Below are 24942 nucleotides of genomic sequence, written 5' to 3'. Positions count from 1 at the left end.
GGCAGTTTTATTAAATTATAGTAATTACTCCTGAATGATTCATGTGTATGGTAATTTACTTATCTAATAAAGTAGAAGATTAAGGTATCAAGATGGACATAACATGCTTTAATTGCTGAGAATCTTTTAGCTCCATTCATTTAAGAAAATTTCTGCTCCTATTAATTTAGTTTTTATTTGGGTAGATTTTTTTTTTTATGAGTGGGAAGGAGGCTAGGATTTAATGTGTATTTATGCGTAGTCCTTTGTGATTTGAATATGTCACAAACTAATTTCCCTAGGAATACACAATGGATGTGTTCTTCAGACAGACATGGATTGACAAAAGACTAAAATATGATGGCCCCATTGAAATTTTGAGATTGAACAATATGATGGTAACAAAAGTATGGACCCCTGATACTTTCTTCAGGAATGGGAAGAAATCTGTTTCACATAATATGACAGCTCCAAATAAGCTTTTTAGAATTATGAGAAATGGCACTATTTTATACACAATGAGGTAGTCATTTTTGTCTTTTTCCTTCTTCCCTTTTTATGCTTTTTTCCATTCTTTCCTCCTTCCCCTTTTCCCTCTTTCTGCCCTTCCTTCCTTCTTTCCATGCTTCTCATTTTAGGTGTCATAAAATCATTTTTAAAGTAAGAGTTAATTTTAATTGCATTTTTCCACTATAGACTCACCATAAGTGCAGAGTGTCCCATGAGATTGGTGGATTTCCCCATGGATGGTCATGCATGCCCTTTGAAATTTGGAAGTTGTAAGTTATAATACAAATATTGTTAGAATTTATTGGTATCTAACGCAAGCTGATATTTATCTATGTGCATGATTTCCCATAATTCATTTAAATCATTGTTCATGAAAACAACTCTCTAAGATTTGACTTTTAGGGGACTATTTTAGCCTCTTTTCCAAAAACCAAAAATCTACTTGTACAGATAGCCTAGGTAGACTGACTCATTAATAATAAGTTGGTGGTCCGTGGTGAAATTTAGGGACCTCTGAAATCCATGCACTGGTGGTGTAACAAAGAAAGCACAAAGGATTTTTAGCGGGCGGGGAGTAAATGAACAGTGTGTTACAAGCAGACTTCTTTATGGTAGATTTGAAAAAGGGTCAGAGAAGTTTCAGGGTTTCTTGAAATGACAAGGGTTAGAATAATATCAGCAATGCTGTTAGTATCAAAATGGCTGAAGCATGATGAAAGCATAGTAGGAGGTGTGGTCTGATATACAGACAGAGCCAGATAATATGCCACCTTATAGACCACATTAAGGAGTTTGGATTCTATTGTAAATGCTATGGAAAGCCCTTGGAAGCTTTTACTATGGGATTTGGCATTCTTTGACTGACATTTTACAATTTCATTTTAGCTTTTCTATGGAGAATGGATTGTAGGGAGGTTAGAGTAGAAGCAGAGAAGAGTTGGAGGCTATTGCTTTAGTACCATCCAAGATGGCAGTGGCTTTAGATAAGGATGGCACTAGAGAAGAATCTGTGAGGTAGATGAATTGGAAATACTTTGAGGAGGTGAAGGCAGGAGGGTGAAATGAATGGGTAGAAAAGAATATGGGTTTCTTTCCCCCTAAGCTTCCTTCTCTGAGATGGCAGAAAAATGAGATTGCCTCTTCTAATGTCTGCTACAATACTTGCTTCATTGGAAAGTACCAAAAATAGGTGCTGGCTTTTATTATTGTTTCAGATCCTTAGTGCACTGATTGTGAAACTGTTGCCTGCTATTACCATTGCTCATTGCATAACTTAATGAGAATTGGCCTTCACCCTTCTTTTACAACCCCTAGTAATCACAGTATTCAGTGAGCTAAGTTAATGCTAGAGAGAGTCATTTGCTCCCTGACCAGTGACTTAATGAGAGAAGATTTAAAAAAAAAAAAAATACAGAGACAGAAAGGACAATCTCCCTGGGGGCAGAATTAAATACCATTGGTACTATAATAATTTAAAATCCCCCCCAAGATAGTTCTCATCTATGGGAAGTTCTTTCCCATGCAGCCCCTTCTAGTTCCCATACACAGCACTCTTGGGAGTGACTTGAACATAGTTGCTACTCAATCAGAGTTTGTGCTAAATAAAGAAATCACTCTTCGGAATTTGATTTTTTGGTAAGGAATTAAAAAGACCCCTTTTGATCACCTTCACCCATTTTGCCCATGTCCCCACTTCGTGCCTGAAATATTGAATCATTAAGAGAAAGGTTATTGTATCAAGGTAGGACACCAAGAGAAGGATACCTGATTTGGAATATCAAGGGCGGGGACATAGTATTCGGGTCTTTTAAATGTATGATGAAGCATGAATATATTTCAGGAGAGAAATGTTGACCTATAACTGTCTACTGCTAAACGGCAATACATACCTCAGAGTTTGTTTTGTGAGATCATTTGTAAAACTAGTCTCCTTAGGTATCAACTCCTTTGTAGAATCAAGCAGTTTGGCTGAGGACCGACTGTGCTCTAGCCATTTTAGGAAGGTTTGTGGAGGGAACCAATTCATCGTGATTCTTTTGAGCTTCTTTGTGTGTGAGTAAAGCTATCTGCTGTGGGTAGACTGGTAAAGCAAGCAGCTGGCTTCCATTCACATTGAACACTGAATAATGGAAAACAGGCTTAAATTGCCACTGGGAGGGATTTGTTGAAGACGGAAGGGAAAATGTCCTGATTGTAAGAGTTTAAAGGTAGTGGAACTGGTTGTGTAATTATATTCCCTGGAGAGCTTTACAAACAGCAGAGCCAGTCATCACTGAGGAATGGTTCCCAAACAGCATGGGTATTGCCCAGAGGCAGTCTGGAATAGGTGACCCCTGGAGAGCTCTTCCAAGGGTAGGATTTGTTTTTGGTTTTGTTGTTGTATGATTATATGCAGCATCTGGTACATTTCTAATTGGCAGAACTGCCTTAGGATGGAAGAAGTCAGTATTGGTCAAGCACTGGAAGTGAGTTAGAATGGAAGGAAGTATTTTTTTGGTGGAGGAGCATTATTTCTGCTTTTAACTGTTTATCCTCTTAATATGGAAGCATATCCAAGTGCATTGATGCATATATAACATTTAAGTGGCCTTAGTTTTAGTCTCTCCTTCTCCCCTTCTTTGACATAAAAACAAGAAATATGCTGAGTTGCAAGGCCTTTCATTTAATCTCTACAGTTTTTTAAATCTTAAGCATGTTTGAGTAAATCATAATGATTATTGTTTCCTTTTATTCCATCTTTCTTGAACATGTGTAATATTCTTAAGTGTTGACCATCAGTACTGATGACAATGGACCACTGACCCTAATCACATTCTGGGCTCTCATTCAGATGCATATCCGAAGAGTGAGATGATTTATACCTGGACAAAAGGTCCTGAGAAATCAGTGGAAGTTCCAAAGGAGTCTTCCAGCTTAGTCCAGTATGACTTGGTTGGGCAAACTGTATCAAGTGAAACTATCAAGTCCATTACGGGTGAGATGCTTAACGATTAAAGTCAATGCTACTTGGCATTAATTTTCTAGCCTGCAAGTGAGATTGAAAAACACGTTTTGGGATTTGAGTCTTCTGAATCTTGGGCTTCATAGTCTGAGAATAAGGCCACTGCTTTCCTAAGTAACTTTCTCAGTATGTCGCTTTCAGATGTCACATTAAAAATATTTATCAACAGCTACCAGAAATCTTATAGTTTTTTTCCCTTATTAATGTTTAGATTTTTGTCTAAATGCCCATAAAAGATGCTTGAACTCAGGGATATTATGTATAGCTCTATGTTATACGTTTCTCTTTGTATTTTTTTTTCATATGTATAACATTTAGAAATACAGCTCTTTCCTAAGACTAAGGCAGTAAGACAGCCTCTCCCAAAGCATGTATGTATATATAACGTATATCTGTGTATTTCAATTCTTTCCAAAATTAAGCTTTAGATTTTCAACTGTGTGTGTATTTCCATTTTTTTCCTAGTGATTTTCCATAAAAGTTAGGTCTAAATTCTGCTCTTAGAAAATGCTGAAATGGAAGGCAAATTGCTTTCTCAGGACCAGACCTTTAAAATAGAAAGCACTGCAAGAATTTTTAAAAAGTTGTAGCTTAATAAATCGCTTGACCACTATATAGAACAAAAGTGTTTTTCTGTGTAATGATGTTCAATATCATTCCCTCCCTAGTTAGAAATATGTATTTCTCAGTTTGCTTGCTATGCACCACAGATCATTCTTTGTCTAAAATACTGCTCGTTAGTCTGAAGTGCGATCATGAGATCATTGACTAATTGCGTGCGTACCGAATAATATGTTCTATGTGTAGGTGAATATATTGTTATGACAGTTCACTTCCACCTCAGACGGAAGATGGGCTACTTTATGATTCAGACATACATTCCATGTATTATGACAGTGATTCTTTCTCAAGTTTCATTCTGGATAAACAAGGAATCAGTTCCAGCTAGGACTGTATTTGGTAAGTGCAATTCATTTCTTGGGTATTTTTGTTCACGTTATATTTTGATCATGATTTACGGGAATAGCTCTTAGACGTCAAATTTTTTTCTAAGAAAATATTAAACAGTAATATATCAAGCTGTATTGAGAAAAGAATTTTTCTTTCTTTTTTTTTTCATAAGCTTTCATTTTTACCCAGTCAATACAAATAAGGCTTGAGCGAATATCGGTAGGCCATCTATTCCTTTGGGGCCTCATCGTATTTCCCTTCTTGAGACCAGGCAGATGCAGCCCAAGTGTGAATCTGGGTATGATTTCACTTTTCGTGATATTCTTGGGCTCCTACCTTAATGCTGTGTAATTGAATTAAAATCATATCTAGGTGTTAAAATGAAATGCACTGGGAACTTAAAACAAATAAAAGTCATGGCTGAATGAATATGAAAGCCTTAGACTAATTTGCCTTTTAGTGAAGAGGAACAAGATGCAAGTGGTTTAAATGCATTCAGTTGGATGGTATTGTATGCTTAGTTTATTAGCTCATTGTTGTGTTCTATCCACTTCTTTTCTTTTCTGAACACAAGCATCTTTTCTTCTTTTTGTTTTTATAATGGCTTCCTGTATATCATATTCTTAACTATATGAGGTCCAGAATACATCAGTTTTAAATTTTTATAGCTGTGAATAAGTCTTCTGTATATCAGCCATGTTTTTAAATAATACAATTAGTTATAATGATATTTATTTAATTTAACATATTTGTCTATTCTTTTTCTATTGACTGTGAGTAGTAAAAGCATTCAGTAGTAGGATAAGAAGGAAAACGTTCACAGTTGCTCTGGACTGGAGGTACAATCCTCACAAGAGATGTCACACTCCCTTTGCTTCTTCTAGTTGGTAGGATCAAAGCCATGGTATAATATCCCTTATCACACAACAGCAGGAGGGATGCTGGTGAGAACCTGGAGGAGGTGGGAGTTTCTCATTCCACTTCCTCATCCTTGTAGAGAACTGATCAGGTGTCTTAGTGTCCTCAATGCACCTGAACATGAGGAAATTTTCCATAGACGCCTGCACCCCCCGCCCGCCCACCTTATTCTTAGGCTTATTCAAGAACCCTACTGGGGAAACTATTACAGAAGGGTCAATGCTGGGGGCAGGGGGTGACCCCAGGAGGGCAGTGAGCAGGTAGCATGGCACTACCTACTTCACAGAGTTGTGAGGGTTCAATTAAAGTTTAATAGCACATTGCAAGTGTTGAATAAATTTTACCTATTAAAAATGGGTGTAAAAATGAAAAAGAAACTCACAAATCTAAGCTTTGGGCTGTAACAGACTGGGGTTTGAAACCGGAATCTGGCATTTATTTTCTCCACCCATATACATCTCTGTCCTCATGCATCTCTCCTTCATGGACTGGTGAGGATTTAGATTGATGTTCAGTACTCAACACAGGGCACGTGGTGCACTTAGTACGTATCTGTTACTCTCTCTCGTACTTCTCTCACATAGAGGAGATTTATTTTGTTGGGACTTGGTTTCCTTGATTTTTAATTGCTTTTCAAGAAAACGTTTATTGTTATTGTGTAATACCAGGCACTCTGCTAGGTCCTTCACGCCCCTTACGTCATGTGGTGTGCATAATAGACTTGGGTTTTTACATATCATGTTCAGAGTCAGCCTGACCGGGCAGGAAGTTTCTGTGGAGGCTGAGCACAGACCAAACTCCCTTAACTTTCCCCAGCACAAATCACATCAATATTTCAAGAATTATTATCTGAAAATAAAAATAAAATCGCTTGTACACGTATTATCATCTTTTCTTCTATGATCCTAAAAAATATCTAGAGCAGAAAATATTGACCCATCTTTTGTGCATCTGATGAAGAGGTAATAGTGTCTTAATACAGATTCTGCAGCCAGGCAGCCTCAGTTCTAACCACAAGGTCTACCACTGATTTGCCGTAACCCTCCAATGAGTTACTTCTGCTCGTTTCTTCATGTGTTACAACAGGATGAAGAATTGTACCTACTTCATAGGGTTGCTATGAGGATTAAGTGAATTAATTTGGATAAAGCACTTGGAACAAAGCCTATCACATAATACATTTTATTTAAGTGTTTATTATTATGCCAGTCCATGCTGCCATCTACCTCATTGAGGAATCACTACTTGATACTATGATATGAATGTCCTCTGTATTTTATAGTAATTGTGATTGTTTGATAAGCTTTGAAAGCATTTTTGGTTGAATACAAATTGGTAGCCACTGTACTGTCTCACTTGTCCCCAAACAATAGAAATTTCCAGTGGTGTGGAGAAGGATAACATTGATTACAGTGGTACTCACCAACATTTCCAACAGATAAGACACTGTAAGGATATTAGGTGGCATGTAGTAAGGATACTGATAATACTAATAATAGTGATGATAAGGTTTGCCTTCTCATGTATTCTTCACAATAACTCAGCAAGGTAGGTGTTATTAGTTTTAATAAGGAATATAACTCAAAGAAATCAAGAAACTTGTATAAAGTCACACTTATAAGTTATGGATCCAGGACAATTTCTGCCTAACTTCGAAGACTGCTGCCGTTTCTACTCTGCTATTCTGTCTTCACAGGAAGTATGAGGATGTGGGTGTTTGTGGAGTATTCCAGAGCTTCTGAGTGAGATTGTATGGATGTGTGCTGAAGATAATTTGTGGGTAGCTTTTTCCATTTGAACTGTGACATTTGCCTGTCTTGTGCTCATGTGCCAAGATGTTGGTTTTGACTGACCAGGGAAATTATGTATAATAATTAAGTCTTCAAAGACCTAAGATGTGTCAGAATGGTAACTATTAAACTGTTCATTGAGGCACTGAGATGGCATTTTCCTAAAGAAGTTAAGTTTTAAGTATTGGGGGAGCATTAGCAGTCTATTTCATATGAGATTTAAGTAAAAAATTAAGTCTGGATTAGTATTTCTTTTCCCTAATTTTCATTTCCTTCTTCACTCAGGGAGAGAATGTGCTAGGTCAGGGATGTCACCAGAGATCATGGAAAAATAAATTCCCCCTCCCCCCAAATTAATTAGTGTAAATATGAGAAGCAGAGTGTGCTAAATTCTCTCCAAAGGCCCTCTATCTGCAAAGTTGTATGCCTTTAAGTCTTCTAATTATTTCGGTATAGTAAAATGTTAAGCCAGAGTAAATGCCAGCTGGCGTATCTAAATCATTACTAGTTCATTTTCTTGCAGTGGCCAGCCAAAAATTTACTCTTGTGCATAGTCTTAGCCTACTCTTACGCGTCCTCTCCCAGTTCCTGGGCCAGCCAATATGGTACATATTCAGCATTATAAAAGCAGGTACTGGCATCAATACTTGAACGTGTCAAAAAAAATTCTAGGGTTGTTGAAATGTTTTCAGGGTAGATGCCAGCTAAGCCATTTAGAGCAGATGCACTGTCTTCCTAGATGCAGAGGAAGCATGGCTTCTTATCTGAAGTTTGGCTTCGATTCGCTACTCTTTTGGTGTTTATTTAACCAAATGCTCTGTCTAAAAACAGCTGTTAGAAGCACATTCGTGTCATGCTAGTGCTTTCTTTAAGTTTGACCACAAGGCAGAGAACAACTTTTTCTCTAAAAGGATGGCAACTTCAAACTCTTAGCCCCTTGTTTATACAAGTTACTTTCCTAACTTTGTCAACGGTCATAAGACATGAACCATGATATTTGAAAGACTATTCTACAAGCTTTCAAACCAAATTGACTCAAACCAGTGAAAGAGAAATGGAAAGTGGCCACACATTTTTTGCATTTATGTCCACAGCATCATTTAACATCTTCATGAACTTGGTGATCTACCCTCCTTAGTGATCAGAAAGTCATTTTGGGATTGAAGGCTCAATAATGGCATTAATATCTTCCTAACTTGGCATTAATAAGGGAATTTCTTCACATGACAGCAGGAGAAGATGAAGGACCACTACTTCAGATCTGCAGGAGAAATTGTTCTGGGATTAAAAAAAAAAGAACTGTTCAAAGCAACCTGGGAAATGCTAAATCGCGTATATTTGAGTTTGAGTTTTCCTTTTTGGTCATCACACTATGCTGTGTAGAACTTTCCGAGCTCTGAGCAGTATTCTTATTTAGGCCTCACGGTTCATAGTTCATTTCCAAATGCTTTCAGCATAATTTCTGTGATAGTAGAGGAAATACACACAAGGAAGTTGTAGAACGTTTTTGAATTCTTTTTTCTTTTTTTTTTAAAGATTTTATTTATTTATTTGACAGAGATAGAGACAGCCAGTGAGAGAGGGAACACAAGCAGGGGGAGTGGGAGAGGAAGAAGCAGGCTCATAGCAGAGGAGCCTGATGTGGGGCTGGATCCCACAACGCCGGGATCACGCCCTGAGCCGAAGGCAGACGCTTAACCGCTGTGCCACCCAGGCTCCCCAAGAACGTTTTTGAATTCTTAATAGGCCATTAAACTTAAATTTTTATGAATAAGAAGAACAACTTTGATTTATCTTCAAACTTTGTAGCTAAAATTTTCAAAGTTAATTTACATCTCACAGGCAGCATGGGAAAGCTGCCATTCTTCTGAGATCAAATGGAGGCCTAAAAGTTCTAGGGTTTCTTTCTGAAATGAAGTCCAGTAAATTCACAGTACTCCGTTTTCATAGCTATTTCAATATCTTCCTATTTGACCCAGCAAACATTTAAAAATCTGTCTTAGATGAATAAAATTCTAAAACATCACACTTTTTTTCTTTAAAAAGGGAATACAACCCAATCCTCAAGTTTCTTTCTCTGTAGCTTTTATGGAATATTTTTAAAAGATCTATAGCTTATACACTACACGGTCGTTCTAATTTTTTATGTTCTAAACATTGACAATTCAGAAGGGACTGGAGAAAAAATGGAGTGGTGAGGAGGTGAAAAAATGAGTTTTTATTTATTATGCACATATCACGTATCCAGCATTATGTGAAGTATGGTAAACACTGAAGCCGTGTTCGGCATTTCTGCCCTGAAGGAGCCTACACTAAATGAGGTTGTGGAGACAGGCCTACATGCGTGGAGCAATTAGGGAGCAAGGCAGAATATCATTAAATGCTGAGTTGGAGAGACATTTAATTTCTCCCTAATTTCAAATATTATTATTCCATTACTGTTGCATGGGGCTCACTGTCTCTTCAGTTTGACATGTTATTATTTGGCTTTTGGTGAAGGATTGACATGGATTGGAATATATAGTTTAGGTGACTTTTTCATTATCTTCATCATCCTCCCCAATTCAGGAGCTATTCTGGGCATTATATAGGATGTTTATTTTTATTTAGTTTTTTAAAGATTTTATTTTATTTATTTGACAGAGAGAGTGCACAAGCAGGGGGAAAGGCAGAGGGAGAGGGAGAGGCAGACTCCCCACTAAGCAGGGAGCCCAATGCGGGACTCCATCCCAGGACCTCGGGATCAGACCTGAGCTGAAGGCAGACGCTTAACTGACTGAGCCACGCAGGTGTCCCTAGAATGACTTTAGATGGATGTAGTAAATTCTCACAGAAATCTCCAAGCTTAACTAGATAACATAGATTATATATGCAGATAGACAAAGATGCAGAAAGAGACAACAATTAGCTTCCTTAAATAACACGTTTCTCTATAGCTCCAGTGACAAGTGGAATTTTTCCGCTGAGAATGGGGACTAACCTTTTTTTTCAGGCTGAGGAGAAGGCTTCCCTGGAGACGATATGCTTCAGAAACCTATTGATGAAAGAGATGTACCTCTATTCTTGTTGCAAAGATTTCCCTGCCTACCACAAACTGACGCACGGTAGATGTCTGATATTTTTAAAGCCAAATTATTCTAGAAATCTATTTTTCCAGAAAAATACTTTTATTGCTTTTTATAAATTAAGCTCTTTCACAACTAGATTATTATTTTATTATTATCTTAATTCAATAGGTAATATTCAGTTTAAGTGTCTATGATTCTTGATTTTCCTGGTCGTGAGTCTCCATAGCAATGGGCCATGCGTCTCCTAGAAATTCTGATGCTCCAAATTGCAGTGCTATCAACTGCTCCCTCCTGGTTGAGAATGAGTGCGTCAATGAGTCACCCTTCCTGTTAGGTGTATGTGTTGACTTTCTCAGGTACGTTGGCTCAGATACTAATACCAGTCCAATATATGATAGGTGCCGTATATACTTATAATCTTTATAGCAAACCCAATAGGTAAGTATCGAATGAAGCCAAATGAGTTTTCCCCACTTCATCCAAGTCACACTGAGCCAATGATTGGAAGAGCCGGGATTTTAATGATATCTGCCTCTTACTTGAAAACCTGTGCTAATCTCACTGAACTGCTAGGGTTTGAATCTCCCATCAAAGATGGCTTGAGATATTGTAAACTTTGTTACCCCTCCCCCACCAAGTCCCAAGGTTTGTTGGTTTTCATGGAATTAATGCTAAAGTATTTTGTCTCTTTGCTCTTTCGCTTCTGAAGGAATAACCACAGTCCTCACCATGACCACCCTGAGCATCAGCGCACGGCATTCTTTGCCCAAAGTGTCTTATGCTACTGCCATGGATTGGTTCATAGCTGTCTGCTTTGCTTTCGTATTTTCCGCCCTTATTGAGTTTGCTGCTGTCAATTATTTTACCAATATTCAAATGGAAAAAGCCAAAAGGAAGTCATCGAAAGCCCTCCAGGAAATACCGGCTGCTCCTGTGCAGAGAGAGAAGCCTCCCGAAGCTCCTCTGCAGGTATTTGACTTCATCTCCTTCAGTTTCAGATTGCAGCCTTTTGGTCAGATTTGCATTGCCAGGGGAAGAACTGAGAATTTGAAAATCCTGATAACAATTTGTAAGTCGTTTAACATCCAGAAAAATAGAAAAGGATCCTTGTACATGTAAACTTTAAAACTGTGATTAATGGCTTAAAAATTACACAGGTCTGGATGAGCTAGATTTACATGGAGCTAGTTGTTTGAAACCTCCTGTCAGAATTAAAAGTTTTTGACAGGGACAAAATCTGACGTGTACCATTAAGAGGAACCCGTGGATATCTTTGAGTGGGTTGAGAAGTCATTTTCATAGAGTTCATTGAACAAAGTCAAGCAGCGCTTCTTAACGTGATTCTACGTTAGAACTATTCCATGGGGACTGGTGGGGCCTGTGCCCTTGTATGAAACGAGAAAACAAAACCAATAAACAAGAAGACCCATAGTTGTAGCTGATGCACACCAAAGGTGAAGAATTATTGTCCTAAAGGGACAGACCTAAAAGGATATAAAAATCTAAGAGCTGTCATTTACATTGGGCACACCAGTGATTCTGGGATTAAAAAAAAGTTTTAAAGTAACGTTTCCTCATGGACTCCAGTTGTACAAAAACAGCAAGAGCTTCATGAAAACAGGCAAGCAAACAGGCAGCTCCTCTTCGTCCTCTGCCCCCTCCGTCTCCCCCTCCTCCTCCACTATCTCTTTCTTTCTTAATCTCAATCTACTCAGCTTCCTCTTGAATCAGCAGACAAGTTTCTGTGGTCACTTCTCCACAGCCTTACGGTAGTTGCCACAAGAGGTGGTCTAACACTCTTTAGCCCAAATCAAAGTATTTATAAATGATCTACTTCGTTGTCTGTAGATAATAACTCATTCCCTTATTTGTGGAATCTTTCATTAATTCCTTTAATTATTTTTTTTAACTCATTCGACAAATACACATCCAATGCCAACCATGTGACAGACTCTGTTCATGGTCTGGGAATCCTCAGTGTACATACCCCACTCCCCCCTGCAACAAATATCCTGCTCTGTGGAGCTGACAGGTGTGTAGGATGAGGAAAGGGAGACAGATGATTTACAGAACATAACTAATAAGACACGCGGGGTGTTAGATGGTGACAGAGCTGTGGTAGGGAAGAAGCCCCTAAGAGGAAGGACGGACCTGCAGCCACGGTATAAGAGGGCTGGGATTCCATTCAGAATATAGGTGGTCAGGGAGGTCCTCCGCGGGAAGATGGCAGAGAACAAATCAGGTTAGGCGCTCACCCCCTGTGGGAATTAACTGGTCAGGGTTCAACAATCTACAGGTCCTACAGAGCTCTAGGTGCTGGTTCTCTAAGAAGGGCATGTGAGCAGGTAGGGAAATTATTGCCCTTCCCATTAAGTCAATTTTGGTAGTTTACCTTTTCTTCTAGAAGAACCCATTTCACAAGATTTTTAAGATCATTGGAAAGGATTCTGTATACTCTTTTCAGTGAAAAAAAAAAAAAGATTATCTGCAGCTTTATTCCTTTCTCATTCCCCGTGGATAAATTTATGCCCTCTCTGCCTTTGATTGTCGTTTTAATTGCTTTCTTCTGTTGTATTGAGGACTTGGTAGAAACATTCTACTTACTATTCCTTTCCAAAAAAAAAAAAAAAATTAAGCCTTGGGTATTTATTTACTTATTTATTTATTTTACTGCTTCTGTTTTCTAATTATTGATTTGTGATTTATTTTATTTCTATCATTCTGCAGGTTAATTATGTTACTCTTTTTCTAGTTTCTTGAGTTTAATTCCTACTAATTTATTTTCACTGTTTTTTTATTTAATAATAAAGTTTCCTTTATTGCGATGAGCTGTGTTACATACAGCTTTGGCCATAGTTCAAAACTTTTGATGTGTATTATCATAATTATTTGCTAAATATTCTACAGTTACATGGCTGTTTTTCTCTATAAGCTAAGAATTATTTGGAAGATAATATTAAAATTTCTGAAGTGGATTTGTTTTATTTAGCTCCACTGTTTATTTCTAGTTGTATCACATTGTGTTCAGAAATGTTACCTGCACAAAAGTAAATATTATTCATACTTTCATTATGCTCTGAATTATGTTAAAAGCTTGTAAGTGTTTGATGGCAATTTGAAAGAAGTTGATTTGTAGCTATTAAATCAATTTTACTTAAAACATTATCATCCATCTAATAAATCACCTCTCATCTTCTTGATCTTTCAAACACCAAAGAAAGACACAAATAGTTCTCCCACTGATTTGAGATTTGTGTTAAAATTTTCTCACATTTTGACATTTTTTTGTTTTATACATTTTGATGCTCTGATATGCAACATGTAAAGATTCATAACTGCTCTATTTTCATATCAGTCTATATATTTAATCATAAAATAACCTTTTTTTTGTCCCATATAATGCCTTTTCCTTTGAATTCTATTTGGTCTGATTTTAATACTTTTTGTATTCTTTCTTAATATGTACTTTTGTAATATATTTTTACTACTAAATTCCTTATTCTTTATTTTCTCATGGACTTTGGAAGCTACATATCATATCTTTATATCACCAGTGATTAACTTTAAAGTTTTAAGGCAACATATTTCTACTAATGATTTTCTAATAATGTTGAAAGTATAAAACTCTCCCATGTAGTTATTAACTTCTCCCAACCCCAGGATTGCTCAAGTCCAGAGATTCTGGATTTGGAGACATGTTTTATATACATAATTTTTTCTATTTATAATGAGTCGGCATAGTTCTCTTTTCATTTTTGCAAAGTGAACTTGTACTCATGCTGTAATGGAATATTATAAATACCTCAAAGTACCACTTAATCAGAATAAAGCTAATGTCCAAAGGTGGGAAGAGGACCAACAATCTTCTGTTTACTCCTTTAAACATCTCTCTTGGCTGCAGCAGTTGCCATTGTCAATACATGCTCAGCTGAACACACGCGATGGACTAAGTCCACTCTGATTCAGTAGCTCCTCTCGGCAGGATGGGTCACGACCTGCGTGCAAGTGACATGACCGATGTCAGGAAGATTAAATTTGTGAGGGCATAGATTCATAGTATTTAAGGGTGGGGAAGGAAATCTAGTCAAAATAGACATCATAGGCTTCATGTCCTCTACAGCATTTGACTATGTATGTATAATAACTCAGATCTGCACAGCAGTTTACTTGAAGAATATCTGTGTTCTAAAGACAGTGATTAATAGCCTAGCCCACCCATCCTCCTAACTCCAGATTCCTGCCAGAGCATAGCCAGCTCTTGGAGTGTCCGTTGTCACTGAATGGCTTCAGTATCAAGTTCGACTTTGAAGGTTGAGAACACATTAAAATTGAGAGAGGGAGTGAGGAAGCGGAAGAGGAACAGAGAGAGAGAGAGAGGGTGAAGGAAATTTAGAAGGAGAAAGACTGTGTTAAGAGCAAAATTTTAAAACACATTATTGGAAGAAAATATTCTAAGGATATATAAAGTTCGGAGTTTCAGTAAGAGATTCTTGTCAGCTGAAATTTGTTTATTCAAATATGTATTCCAACTTGTATGGCTGTTTACTTACTTGAATGATGCTGCCTCTGTTTAAAATGTGCTTAAACTCGTTTGGAATCCCCCTGAGAGTCTACATGACATTTGGTAATTCACTAGTCCTTTGGTAAGGTCACTAGTGGTTTGATTCATTGTCACCATATGTGACCCATGGACTGTTAATGGCCTGGCAGAGGTTTATGGTGACCATTTCTATTCTTGGGGAATTGAAATACATATGGAGTATGGAATATTCATGAAGTAAGGAGAAAAGGCGGATTGGCAGAATCTAAGGGCAGCTGTGGGCAGCTTGAATATGTCTTTGGGCATCTCAGGAGGCAAAGCAGCTGTTCTGTTTCTCTGCTCAACATTACCTTAATTCTGCCTTTGATTCTGTCCTTCCAGTATTTGAGTTGAGCTTCATTGTTGTGGCTGTATCCTTCCATGTCCTTACTGCTTTTGAGAGTATCTGTTCTCCCACTGACGAGGTGATTTGGATTAGTAGGATGGTTTAGAAAATAAATAACTATAAAAACGGGGAAGATTTCTTAAAATCCTCTTTTTAAAAATCATTTGAAAATATATCTTATAGTCCTTGTTCAGTTAGAAAGTATGCATTTATGAGTGTATGTTGTATCTTGTGAAAAGAACCCAATGATACAATGACTAAAATTAACTGGGCTCTTAAATTGTGTCAGGTACTATGTGCTATGCTTTACATGTGTTACTTAATTTCAAGGTCGTGATAACTATTTTACAAATGAAGAAACTGAGGCTTGAAATTGTTAAATGATGTACTCAAGAAATGGTATACCCAATATTTAAATTAATTCAGCTGCATCTGAATGCAGAACTTGTTCTCTTTTATTAAAACTCTTTTATAGTATTTAATTTATGATATACCTGTAAAGAGTAGACAGTAGAACGTATATATTATATACATGCATAAAATGATCAGCCCAACAGTTTCATTCATAACAATAGCAAAATATTCTGAGCCCTCCTTACATATCAGCAACAAGAACTTTTACAGACATTCAAGTCTTAATGACGGATTAGAAATGTTGATGGAAATGGGGGATGAGATCGTAGTGGCATCATTCACTAGAACAGAGAAGAGCAGCGAACCACCTTTAATGAAGAAGCTAATTAGTTCAAGTCTAGATAGTGGCAATTTCCATAGCAGGACATTTTCTCCCTTCCCACGATAATGATGATTTTCTTTTTTCAAACTGCAAATGCATACTTCTCCACTGCATACCTTTCCTTTCCCATCTATCCAATTTCTTTGTTTCCTTTTCACTGTAACTATTCTCATGGACTTCTCAGTTTTAAAGTGTTTGTAGATTCTTACAAGGATATTTGTAAAATTAAAGAGCTATTTGCTCTACTTAGAGTCTTTAAGAAAAAGATGATATAAAGATATATAAATAATTCAAGGTACCTCTTGGATTCAATAATTTAAGTGCACTCATGAGAATCTCCTTTTTTACTATCCATTCTTCAAAGTCAAGATGAAGCCTTATTTCCCATATGTGTTTCATTCTGATTGAGGTCAAGGATCTCAAGGACATGGTCTCAAGGATCCACATCTACAAAGTGGGGGTGATGATGGAACCTACCGGAAAGGCTTATCATGAGGGTTCAATAACATTGTACATGTCAAGTACATAGTGCAAGTGTAATGCCCAGTAAACAATTGTGTGGTTATTATTACCCTTTATTTCTTGAAGCATCTTCAACATTTAAAGTATGCATCACAAAATTTATCATTTATAATATCCTGAAGTATTTTGCATAAGTAAATCACTTCATATATGATTGCTATATCTACCTAGCTTAGGTGGCGAGCTCCTTAATGAAATTGATTATGGTTTCTTTCTGTTTCCTCACACAGAACATTGCATGGTGTTTAATAGTTATAGTTTTTTGATGGATTATAATGAATCAACTCTAGGAATTGAACAATGGGAAATGTGGTGCCTCTGAAATTATATAAATATCAACCGTGTCCAAAAACATTCGTATTTTATGTAAAATTCTTTCTCACCAGAGTAAATGAGAACATCAAACAGATGTTAAGTAGTGAGCTGGAGCTGGCTTGCCGGGGGCATCGAGAACAGCAGATATTCCGTCTTAGCATTCTGAGACACACTTGCCAGCAGTTGAGCTTAGCGAGTGGGCAGCAGTAGAGCTGAGAGGGATGCTTTGAAAAAAATAAGACAAAACGAAAAGCTCAGTAAAGCACAAGGGCAACTGTGCATTAGGAGGAAAGCATCATTTGTTGTCCTTTGCTCATTTTAGTCCTATCACTTACACAGACGTCAATGCCTATTAGCAACATCGGCGTTAAATACAATGATTTCCTAGCGGTTGGTAATATACAAGCTTCATTCCACTGCAACAGGGTGTACAAACTAGGTCAGTTTCAGATTTTCATTTTAATCATTCTCAAAACTCCCCTTAGAAATGCTGTTCTTTAAATAGTTTAAGCTAACACGCAAAAAACTTTCATTTTTCCATTTGTCCATATTTCTTTCATTTCTGAGCTGAGTTTAAAAATCTCTTTCTTTGGCAGTTTGAAAAAGGACGTGAAGCAGTGCTGTCAGTTCACTTGACATTTACGTGTGTTTGTGACAGTAGTTTAATGACATTCTTTACATCTTATATAAATTGTACCTCCCCAAGCCCATGCCTTGTTCAGTACAGAATGTTCTGTAGTTAGTAATGCTCTTTAGGCAATGAGTAATTGCTTAATTGCACAATTACTAAAAGGTATGATTTATGTCAAGAATAACAGAATTATGTTTCATTTTCAGCCATATTTTTTATCTTTTGATTTTGCTACATGTCTTATGCAGACTCATGAGAAATTGTCATGTTGCTAATCCTTGAGAGCAAATCTAGTCATTTAACAAGTGTTTACCAAGCAACTGCTATGCACCGGTCACCATGCAGGGCACTGAGGACTCAGAGACAATACTTAGGAGGGTTGTCTAGGGAAAGAGAGAGGCTAGTAGTCTTGTGAGTTAGTAGTATATTTAGGATATAGAAGTGTTGTTTGAGTCCTGGGTTTAGATTAATACAAGCATACTTTTTGTAGTGGGAACTTACTCTGAAATCTTCACTGCTGCCTCAGACCTGTCTGCTGAAATACCAGCCTCTTTATTCAATTACATATTGGGAACCTATTGTATTTATGAATATATTTATGAAAAACTTATTAAGTGTCAATATGCTGGGAATACTGTGCTCACTCCCTTCATTGATATGAGGATAGTAGGGAGGACCAACATTCAATGATTAATTTCAAGTAATTAAATAATGAGTAATGTGAAGAATGCTGTAGAGAAGCAGAGAGGGTAATGATAAGTTATATGACAGAGAATTAAGCTGAGACTCCACATTATTTTTTTTGAAATACAAAAAGTGACAAGTTAAGGGACATCATTCAAAATGACAAAAGGAGGAGAAGCAATCAGTTTTAATAGCTTATCAAAACCATGTTGTGCATATTTGGGTGATTATTGGTAATAATACTGCGTGGGAAGAAAAACGCCAACATTAGCATCATAATGAAATATATAGTCTGTTTCTTCCTCCAGAATGGGAAATGCCATAATTCTGATGCTGCTTTAGGAAGGCTAGATATATTAGCCAGTGTTCAAGGAAAGAGTAAGGCATCTTATAAACCTTGATTTATAAGGGTAGGGTGTGTGTGTGTGTGTGTGTGTGTGTGTGTGTGTGTGTGTGGTATAGCTATAGATTAATAGTAAATCCCTTCTTTTATTTTCATGTATTTTATGTTTATAAATATCATGGCAAAGGAAGAAGCTGTGAAGTGTATTTATGTAGTACATGGAATTAGGGGAGGTAGCACATCGTAACCATCATCATCCTTGTTGTTACTGTCTACTATGTTCCATATAGATGTGTGTGTATCTGTACATAATATATAGTGCTGGTTGCTTTACATGAGATATCTCTAATTTCTGCAATGAGTCCCAGGATGAATTGTTGTGTTGTTATACACATAATTTTATGGTTGAGGACAATAAGCCTTGGTGAAGTGTTTTGGAGACTTTCACGTGCACGGTGCTGCGGTTCACTAGAGAAAACAAGGAGGCATAAAGAGTTTGTGTCTCTACTCTCAGTTCTCCAGTGTAGCTTTAATCACACACCCTAGTATTTGGGTTTGTACTCCTCTGTTAGACAATGAAGTTATGCAAGACTGTATCTAAATTTCCTTCTAATCTTTAAAAAAGATTTTATTTATTTATTTAAGAGAGAGAAAGAGAACAAGCAGGGGGAGGGACAAAGGGAGAGGGAGAAGCAGACTTCTCACTGAGCAGGGAGCCCACCATGGGGCTTGATCTCAGGACCATGAGATCATGACCTGAACTGAAGGCAGACGCTTAACTGACTGAGCCAGCCAGGAGCCCCCTAAATTTCCTTCTAATTGAAAATTCTGCATTACTGCAAACTCATTTACTATCTATAAATAATGCCAGCTTGCTTTATATTCTTTAACATTAGCTTACTTCAGTAGAACTGATTAGAAGGAGGGTGATTCTTTTTGGGTTCACTGAATGAGATAAAAAAAAAATATTCAGCTTATTTTATACTCACCTATATAGTAAAGATCATACTGTTCCAATAACAATAAGAGAATCAAATGATACTATGTTACCAAGTAGCAGAGAGTATTTTAAACATTTCATACATATTAACACATATAATCGTCACAGCAGTCCTGTCCAGTCTTCATCCTAGCTTACAGATGAGGAAATTGAAGCACAGAGAGGCTTAAGTGATTTGTCCAAAATGATGCAGCTGCTAAGTAACCAAGCCAAGATTTAAACCCAGGTAATCTGGCTCTGAAGTTTAGGTTCACAACCACTAGGACTTGCTGCTCCCGGTTATAACCTGCTACCATCACTACTGACCCTCTGTGCCTTACCACCACCCACTCGTTCGCCCTCCCAGTTCCAGGTTTCCCAAAGGCTGTATTAATGTTCACATTGTCGAAAGTATAAGCCATACTTTGGAACTCTATCCTGTTTATAAATAAGCCCTGTCCATTAGCAAGTAGTTTAGTTTACATAGAAGCCAAAATCACAGAAAATTAGTCACACTCTCCAAATCTCCAGCTTTGCATAAAACACATGGGCATTTTGTCAAGGCTAAAAATTATAAATTGATTTAGTACAGTCATTTCAACAAACTGTAGAGCAGTCCATGGTTTTCCCATTTTTTGACATTTTAAACATTTTAAAATACATTCAAAAGTATTACTATCATTTTTTGATTTGGAATAACCTGTCTTATACCTGTTGATATATTTAATTAACAATATTTACTTAGAACATATGCTCAGAAGAATTGTTTTGAAGGTTGTAGGGGAAATTTTAAAGAAGCTCAAGAGAGAGTTTTTGCCCTAAATGAATGTGTACTATGTCAGGTGGCAGAGTATAGCGATGTAAATCATCAAGGAGAGCAAATATTCTGTAGGGATCAGGGAATGTCGTGAAGAAACATCCTGAACTTTGAGAGGGCTGGTGGGAGAACTCAGCCTGGCAGTGAGGTGAATCTCCCGATGGGCAGCTGATGCAGGAGAATGGCAAGGAAATGAGCTAACTCATTACTATAAATACCATTAGCTTGGGTTGTGATATTCATGGACCAACCTAAAGATCATTCTAGCAATGCTATATGATTAATAAACTATTACTCTATTACTGGAATTTTTTTATTACTTCTCCATTTACTCCATTATTTCTCCAGCACTTCTGGCACAAATATTTTTCTAAGAACCTAGCAAGTGCTCAAGAAATAATTACTGATTGATTTCATTAGACTCAGTTGCCAGAGATAGCAATATATGAAGGAACCACATAGTTCCATCAGTGAAATTTTATTAAGCGTTTTTTAAATGGTATTTCAAATTTTTATTAATTTGGTGATCTTTTTCCATCTATGTTAGTAATATGAGTGAACCAGCCCTTCTTTTAAGAGTGAAAAAAAATCAGCTTCAAAAATTACAGCTGCTTGAAACAAATTCCCTCAATGTTTAGCTACATTTTCCAGCAAATTCTCTTTCCTAAGCTACTATGTAAGATTATCCATTCCTTCTGGTTTATTTGGCTAAGCTGCCAATTTCCCTTTTGCTATTTTGAGGGACTAATTTCTCACAACATAATATACATAGCTAAATCTCTAGCTTTTCACTCAGCCTCAGATGTTTTAGAAGTTTCAAGAATTATCAGTTTGCGTATTACTTATTTCATTTCATTTAAATGAATTAGAGGATATTATGAATATAAAATATCTCTGGTAGAAGATTATTATGTGTTTTGGTCAATTTAAGGAGAGGGCATGTTCCATTCAGATTGTATGGCACGATATGGTTTTCTATGTTCTGGAATTTCAGATTTCATAAGACTCTTACCCTGTCTAGCTTTGTTGCCTGAATAATACATCTTGTTCTCTCACAAAGCCTCTTTTATAGTGATCCTGAGTTTTCATATTCCTCTTACTTAGTTATTCTGCAAGGTGCTCTTCTTTCTCCCTCAGTTTCTCTCGCACTTTGACTTCAATTTTTATAACTCCAACATGGTCATAAAGATGACCAGCAGGGGAACTTACTTATTCTCTCCAGTCTTATGACTCCCAACCATGTAGTCCAGTGAATCTGGCTTCTCTATCTCATGCTCTCTCCCTCTTTTGGGGGAAATTTGGCTAAAACAAACTTTAAAAAAAATTACTTTTATTTGCTTTTTGTCTGACTCACTGAAAACAATTGTGGGCTCTACAGTCAGTCTTTAGGGGATTCAAAGAAAAGAATGGAGGTGTGAGGATGAGGGTGTGGTTTAGTTTTTCTGTGAGCACTTTCTGTCTTTACCTCCCAAAAAAGTTTATCTAAGCCAAATCAGTTTAATGGGGACATCATGGGGTGCCTTGAAAGTGAAAAACTGTGCTATTAAAAGAAAAGGAGGAGGTATGAAGGAAGAAGGATCCCCATCCTTAGTGCAGCTGTACTTTCTCTTCCGCCACACCTTTGGCATTTGAGGGTAGACTCCGAATCCAAGGAGTGGAAAGCCAACTCTTCACATACAAAATGGGCATACTATTATTACTAGCTTAACCAGCTATGAACACTTGTGAACATCTGGATAGATTGAAAAACAAAAGTCTTTAAGATTATGAACTTTAGGACCAATATTTAGCACAGAGCCTGGCACCCAGTAAATCCATCCAATATTTGTTGACTGAGTTCATGGATCAAAGAATAAATGAATGCAATGTCATCTCCATAAAATATTATTAATAACGATAGTGACAGGAAAGAGAAGTCCTAGATGACAACAAAAATAGAGAAAACTCCCATACGCCCATTCTGGTATTGCCTTTTTTTTTTTTTTTTAACTTTTTAAGGCCCACACTGAGTTTGGGGATTACAGAAGGAAATCTGCATGACTCTTTCTTGATCTGAAACCACCTGGTTTCTTTCGAAGTATCTCATATGTAGAAACTGTTTTCTCCCTGCCCTTCCATTGGCTATGCCTTTGACTCTCAGTCTCCTTTGGGTTACTCCGGCTCCTGATGTAGACAGACTACTAGATGCAGGTGACAGTCACGCTCGACTGTGCCGTTCAGGCTACACCTACACGCTACCACATAAGGAAGTGCTGTTCGGTTGTATGTGAAAAAAGGGTATAATCGATACCTTTCTGAGAGCTGGTTTGAATGGAGAAGCACTGAGAAGCGCATCCCGTTTGGAAGGTGAAAAAAGCAGGCCTCGTGGAGCTTGAAAGATGCTTCCAGACAAAGCAAGCAAGAGATGGACAACCATATAGTAATATGAAAGTTATATTCTTAAAGCAGATCCATCACTAAAAAAAATGTGGACTGCAGTGATGAATGAAGAGCAGGGGCTGAGCACTTGACCTTCACTGGCCTCCCCTTCCAAGGCCAAATGAACCCGTGAATTGTTTTGACAAAAGCCAGTTTTTATTAGGTTGGACCATATGAAAATACCATTAATACTGGTTAAAAATGGTTTTAAAAAGTCAAAAACAGTCTTTTGAAGTGAAGATGAGGCCTAGAACTGACTTACAATTGCCTTTATCAACTGTTTCTTTTTGACAGCAAAACAGGTAATTAAAAATAAATTGTCCCAGTGATTATAGTGGTTAGCATTTTTAAAATTTATGAGTTTGTTTTGAAGACCAAGATTTAGGTTGGACCTGTACTCAGTGTGCCTGGAGCTGATGGGAACATATCCTCTATGGGCATCTTAACATTCTCAGTAGGATTGTTTTGTTAGTTTATTTATTTTATTTTGACTCGAAGCCGTTGAGGCTGTACAGACGGAGAGCATCAACGGGCAGTCTCGCCTGTGTTTAGCTCACTATTGCTGCTTCTGCAAGCAAGAAACCCACTTTGCTAAAGGCTTAGCTGATCCTGAAAAATGTTAACATGCTTTCTGCTTAATGTTTGCCTACGGGCTGATCTAAAAATGGCACCAAGGAGGTTACCTATTATCCACAGAACAAGAATACATTTCGGGACTGAAATAGATTATGGTCAATGGGGACTTGATCTGCTGACAGAAAGTTATATTAGTATCCCTGAGCGATTCATAAAAATAGAATTAAATTTTATGTGGTGAATCCTGTTTGTTTTTGGTTAATTAAAAAAAATGAATCTCTCCTTTAGTACTTGCAATATTTAAGTTCTTTTTTTCTTAGACTTATTTTCCCGCAGTGTTTTTTATGAAATGCACTCATCTTTCAAAATTATGGAAATCGTTCATTTTTGCACATTTGCAATGGGTAATATCTTTTGCACCATAGCCAAATTTATGTTATCAAATTCATTACTAAAAATACTTTAAAGAAGTGTTTCGAAGCATCATTGAGATAGAATATGGAAAGACTTAAAATCATATATTGAATGAAACATACATTTTTTTTTTCTCTGTGGTCTTCAAATCCCTAGCAAATTGGAAACTTTTATTGTTTTCTTTTTCAATTAATGTATAATAGGAAGGCTGACTTTTCCTTGTTTGCCTGTTGCCCTTGTGGCCTACCCAATTTAGGATTTGTTTGGGACAAAAATGTCCTGGCTTGACCAATAGACTAGATAGTCACCCTAACAATGGAGCAAATATAAAAAAGCAGTTTTCCAGCAATGAAAAATTGCTAAAAGACTTAAGTTAATTATTTCAAATTATAATCCAGATATACATGACTTTAATAGACATCTTATAATGGGGTTAAAGTTTAAAATTACAATCCATAGGGGATCTCATAATCTCATGAGACAATTTAAGGTAATTATTTGCTACAATTGACTTCCTGGTTACTACCTAGTCATTTTGCAGCCAGTAAGTGCAGCTAGCTACTTGCAGAATTAGAAATCATAGCATTATGAGGTTTCTAAGCTCCAAGACACGTAAAATTGAAGTAAAAGGGATCACAAGTCCTCATTGTAGAGCAGTGTTGGTGAAAGATACAGGCCAGTTGTTCTTTAATGTAAGACAGATCAATACTGTTGCTTTATTCTCAGGAATTTTGTTATCAGATGGTCTTCCTCATGGTGGAAAAACAAAACAAAACCAGGATACAGAGAGATGTAAAATTTGGAGCTGAAACACGTGAGGTGAAATCAGAAGTATGAAAATAAGAAGAGAAATACTGAATAAGATGTCCTTTCTGCCATGCACTTGCTGTCATTGTCTTGTGTGTTACCTAAGCACTTCAATTTTTTTCCCTTCAAGCCCTAACAGAAGATATCCTAAGATTTCATCTTTTGTGTTGGTCTGAATGAGAGTATGTGCCAGACTTATTTTGGGAAGGAAGAAAGAACTCTGCTGTTGTTTGGGATTATGATATTCATAATCCCTGATTTAGCAAGATGTAGTACAGCCCGATTCATGATAGAGCTAATCATTTCAAAAATAGCTACATTAAATATGTACATTATATATGTTTATTCCAGACCAATTTCTTAGCACAGTAGAGTAAGCACAATCATACACTCTCAGTAATGTAAGCAATGAGACAGAATTTGTTGCTTTTCACTAGCTCACCATAATGTTCTTCCCCAGTTTGAATGTGCTCCACAATCCAATTATTATGTTTACTCCATGGTGTTCTTTCTTCATGTCGTTAATATCTTATTTTCTGGCTGAGGTTCTCTTTATTT

At 37.0% G+C, this 24942-nt stretch overlaps 1 protein-coding gene across 3 annotated transcripts in view; it reads left to right on the top strand.

Moving 5' to 3' along the window:
* The window catches only part of GABRA4 (gamma-aminobutyric acid type A receptor subunit alpha4), a 60601-nt gene that overhangs the window by 16393 nt on the left and 19266 nt on the right, over positions 1-24942 (top strand). For 2 of the 3 annotated variants that reach the window (XM_044387646.3, XM_026508831.4), the window contains exons 4-8: positions 282-502; positions 676-758; positions 3320-3463; positions 4298-4450; positions 10927-11186. In XM_044387646.3, the coding sequence (XP_044243581.1) occupies positions 282-502; positions 676-758; positions 3320-3463; positions 4298-4450; positions 10927-11186 (861 nt within the window). The remainder of the gene's footprint in view (positions 1-281; positions 503-675; positions 759-3319; positions 3464-4297; positions 4451-10926; positions 11187-24942) is intronic. The other variant, XM_044387647.3, reaches the window with a different exon arrangement.

The sequence above is a fragment of the Ursus arctos genome, unplaced genomic scaffold, assembly GCF_023065955.2.
Source record: "Ursus arctos isolate Adak ecotype North America unplaced genomic scaffold, UrsArc2.0 scaffold_9, whole genome shotgun sequence".
Taxonomy (NCBI): domain Eukaryota; kingdom Metazoa; phylum Chordata; class Mammalia; order Carnivora; family Ursidae; genus Ursus; species Ursus arctos.
The sequence above is the reverse complement of the archived record's forward strand: the minus strand, read 5'-3'. Positions and strand labels throughout refer to the sequence as shown.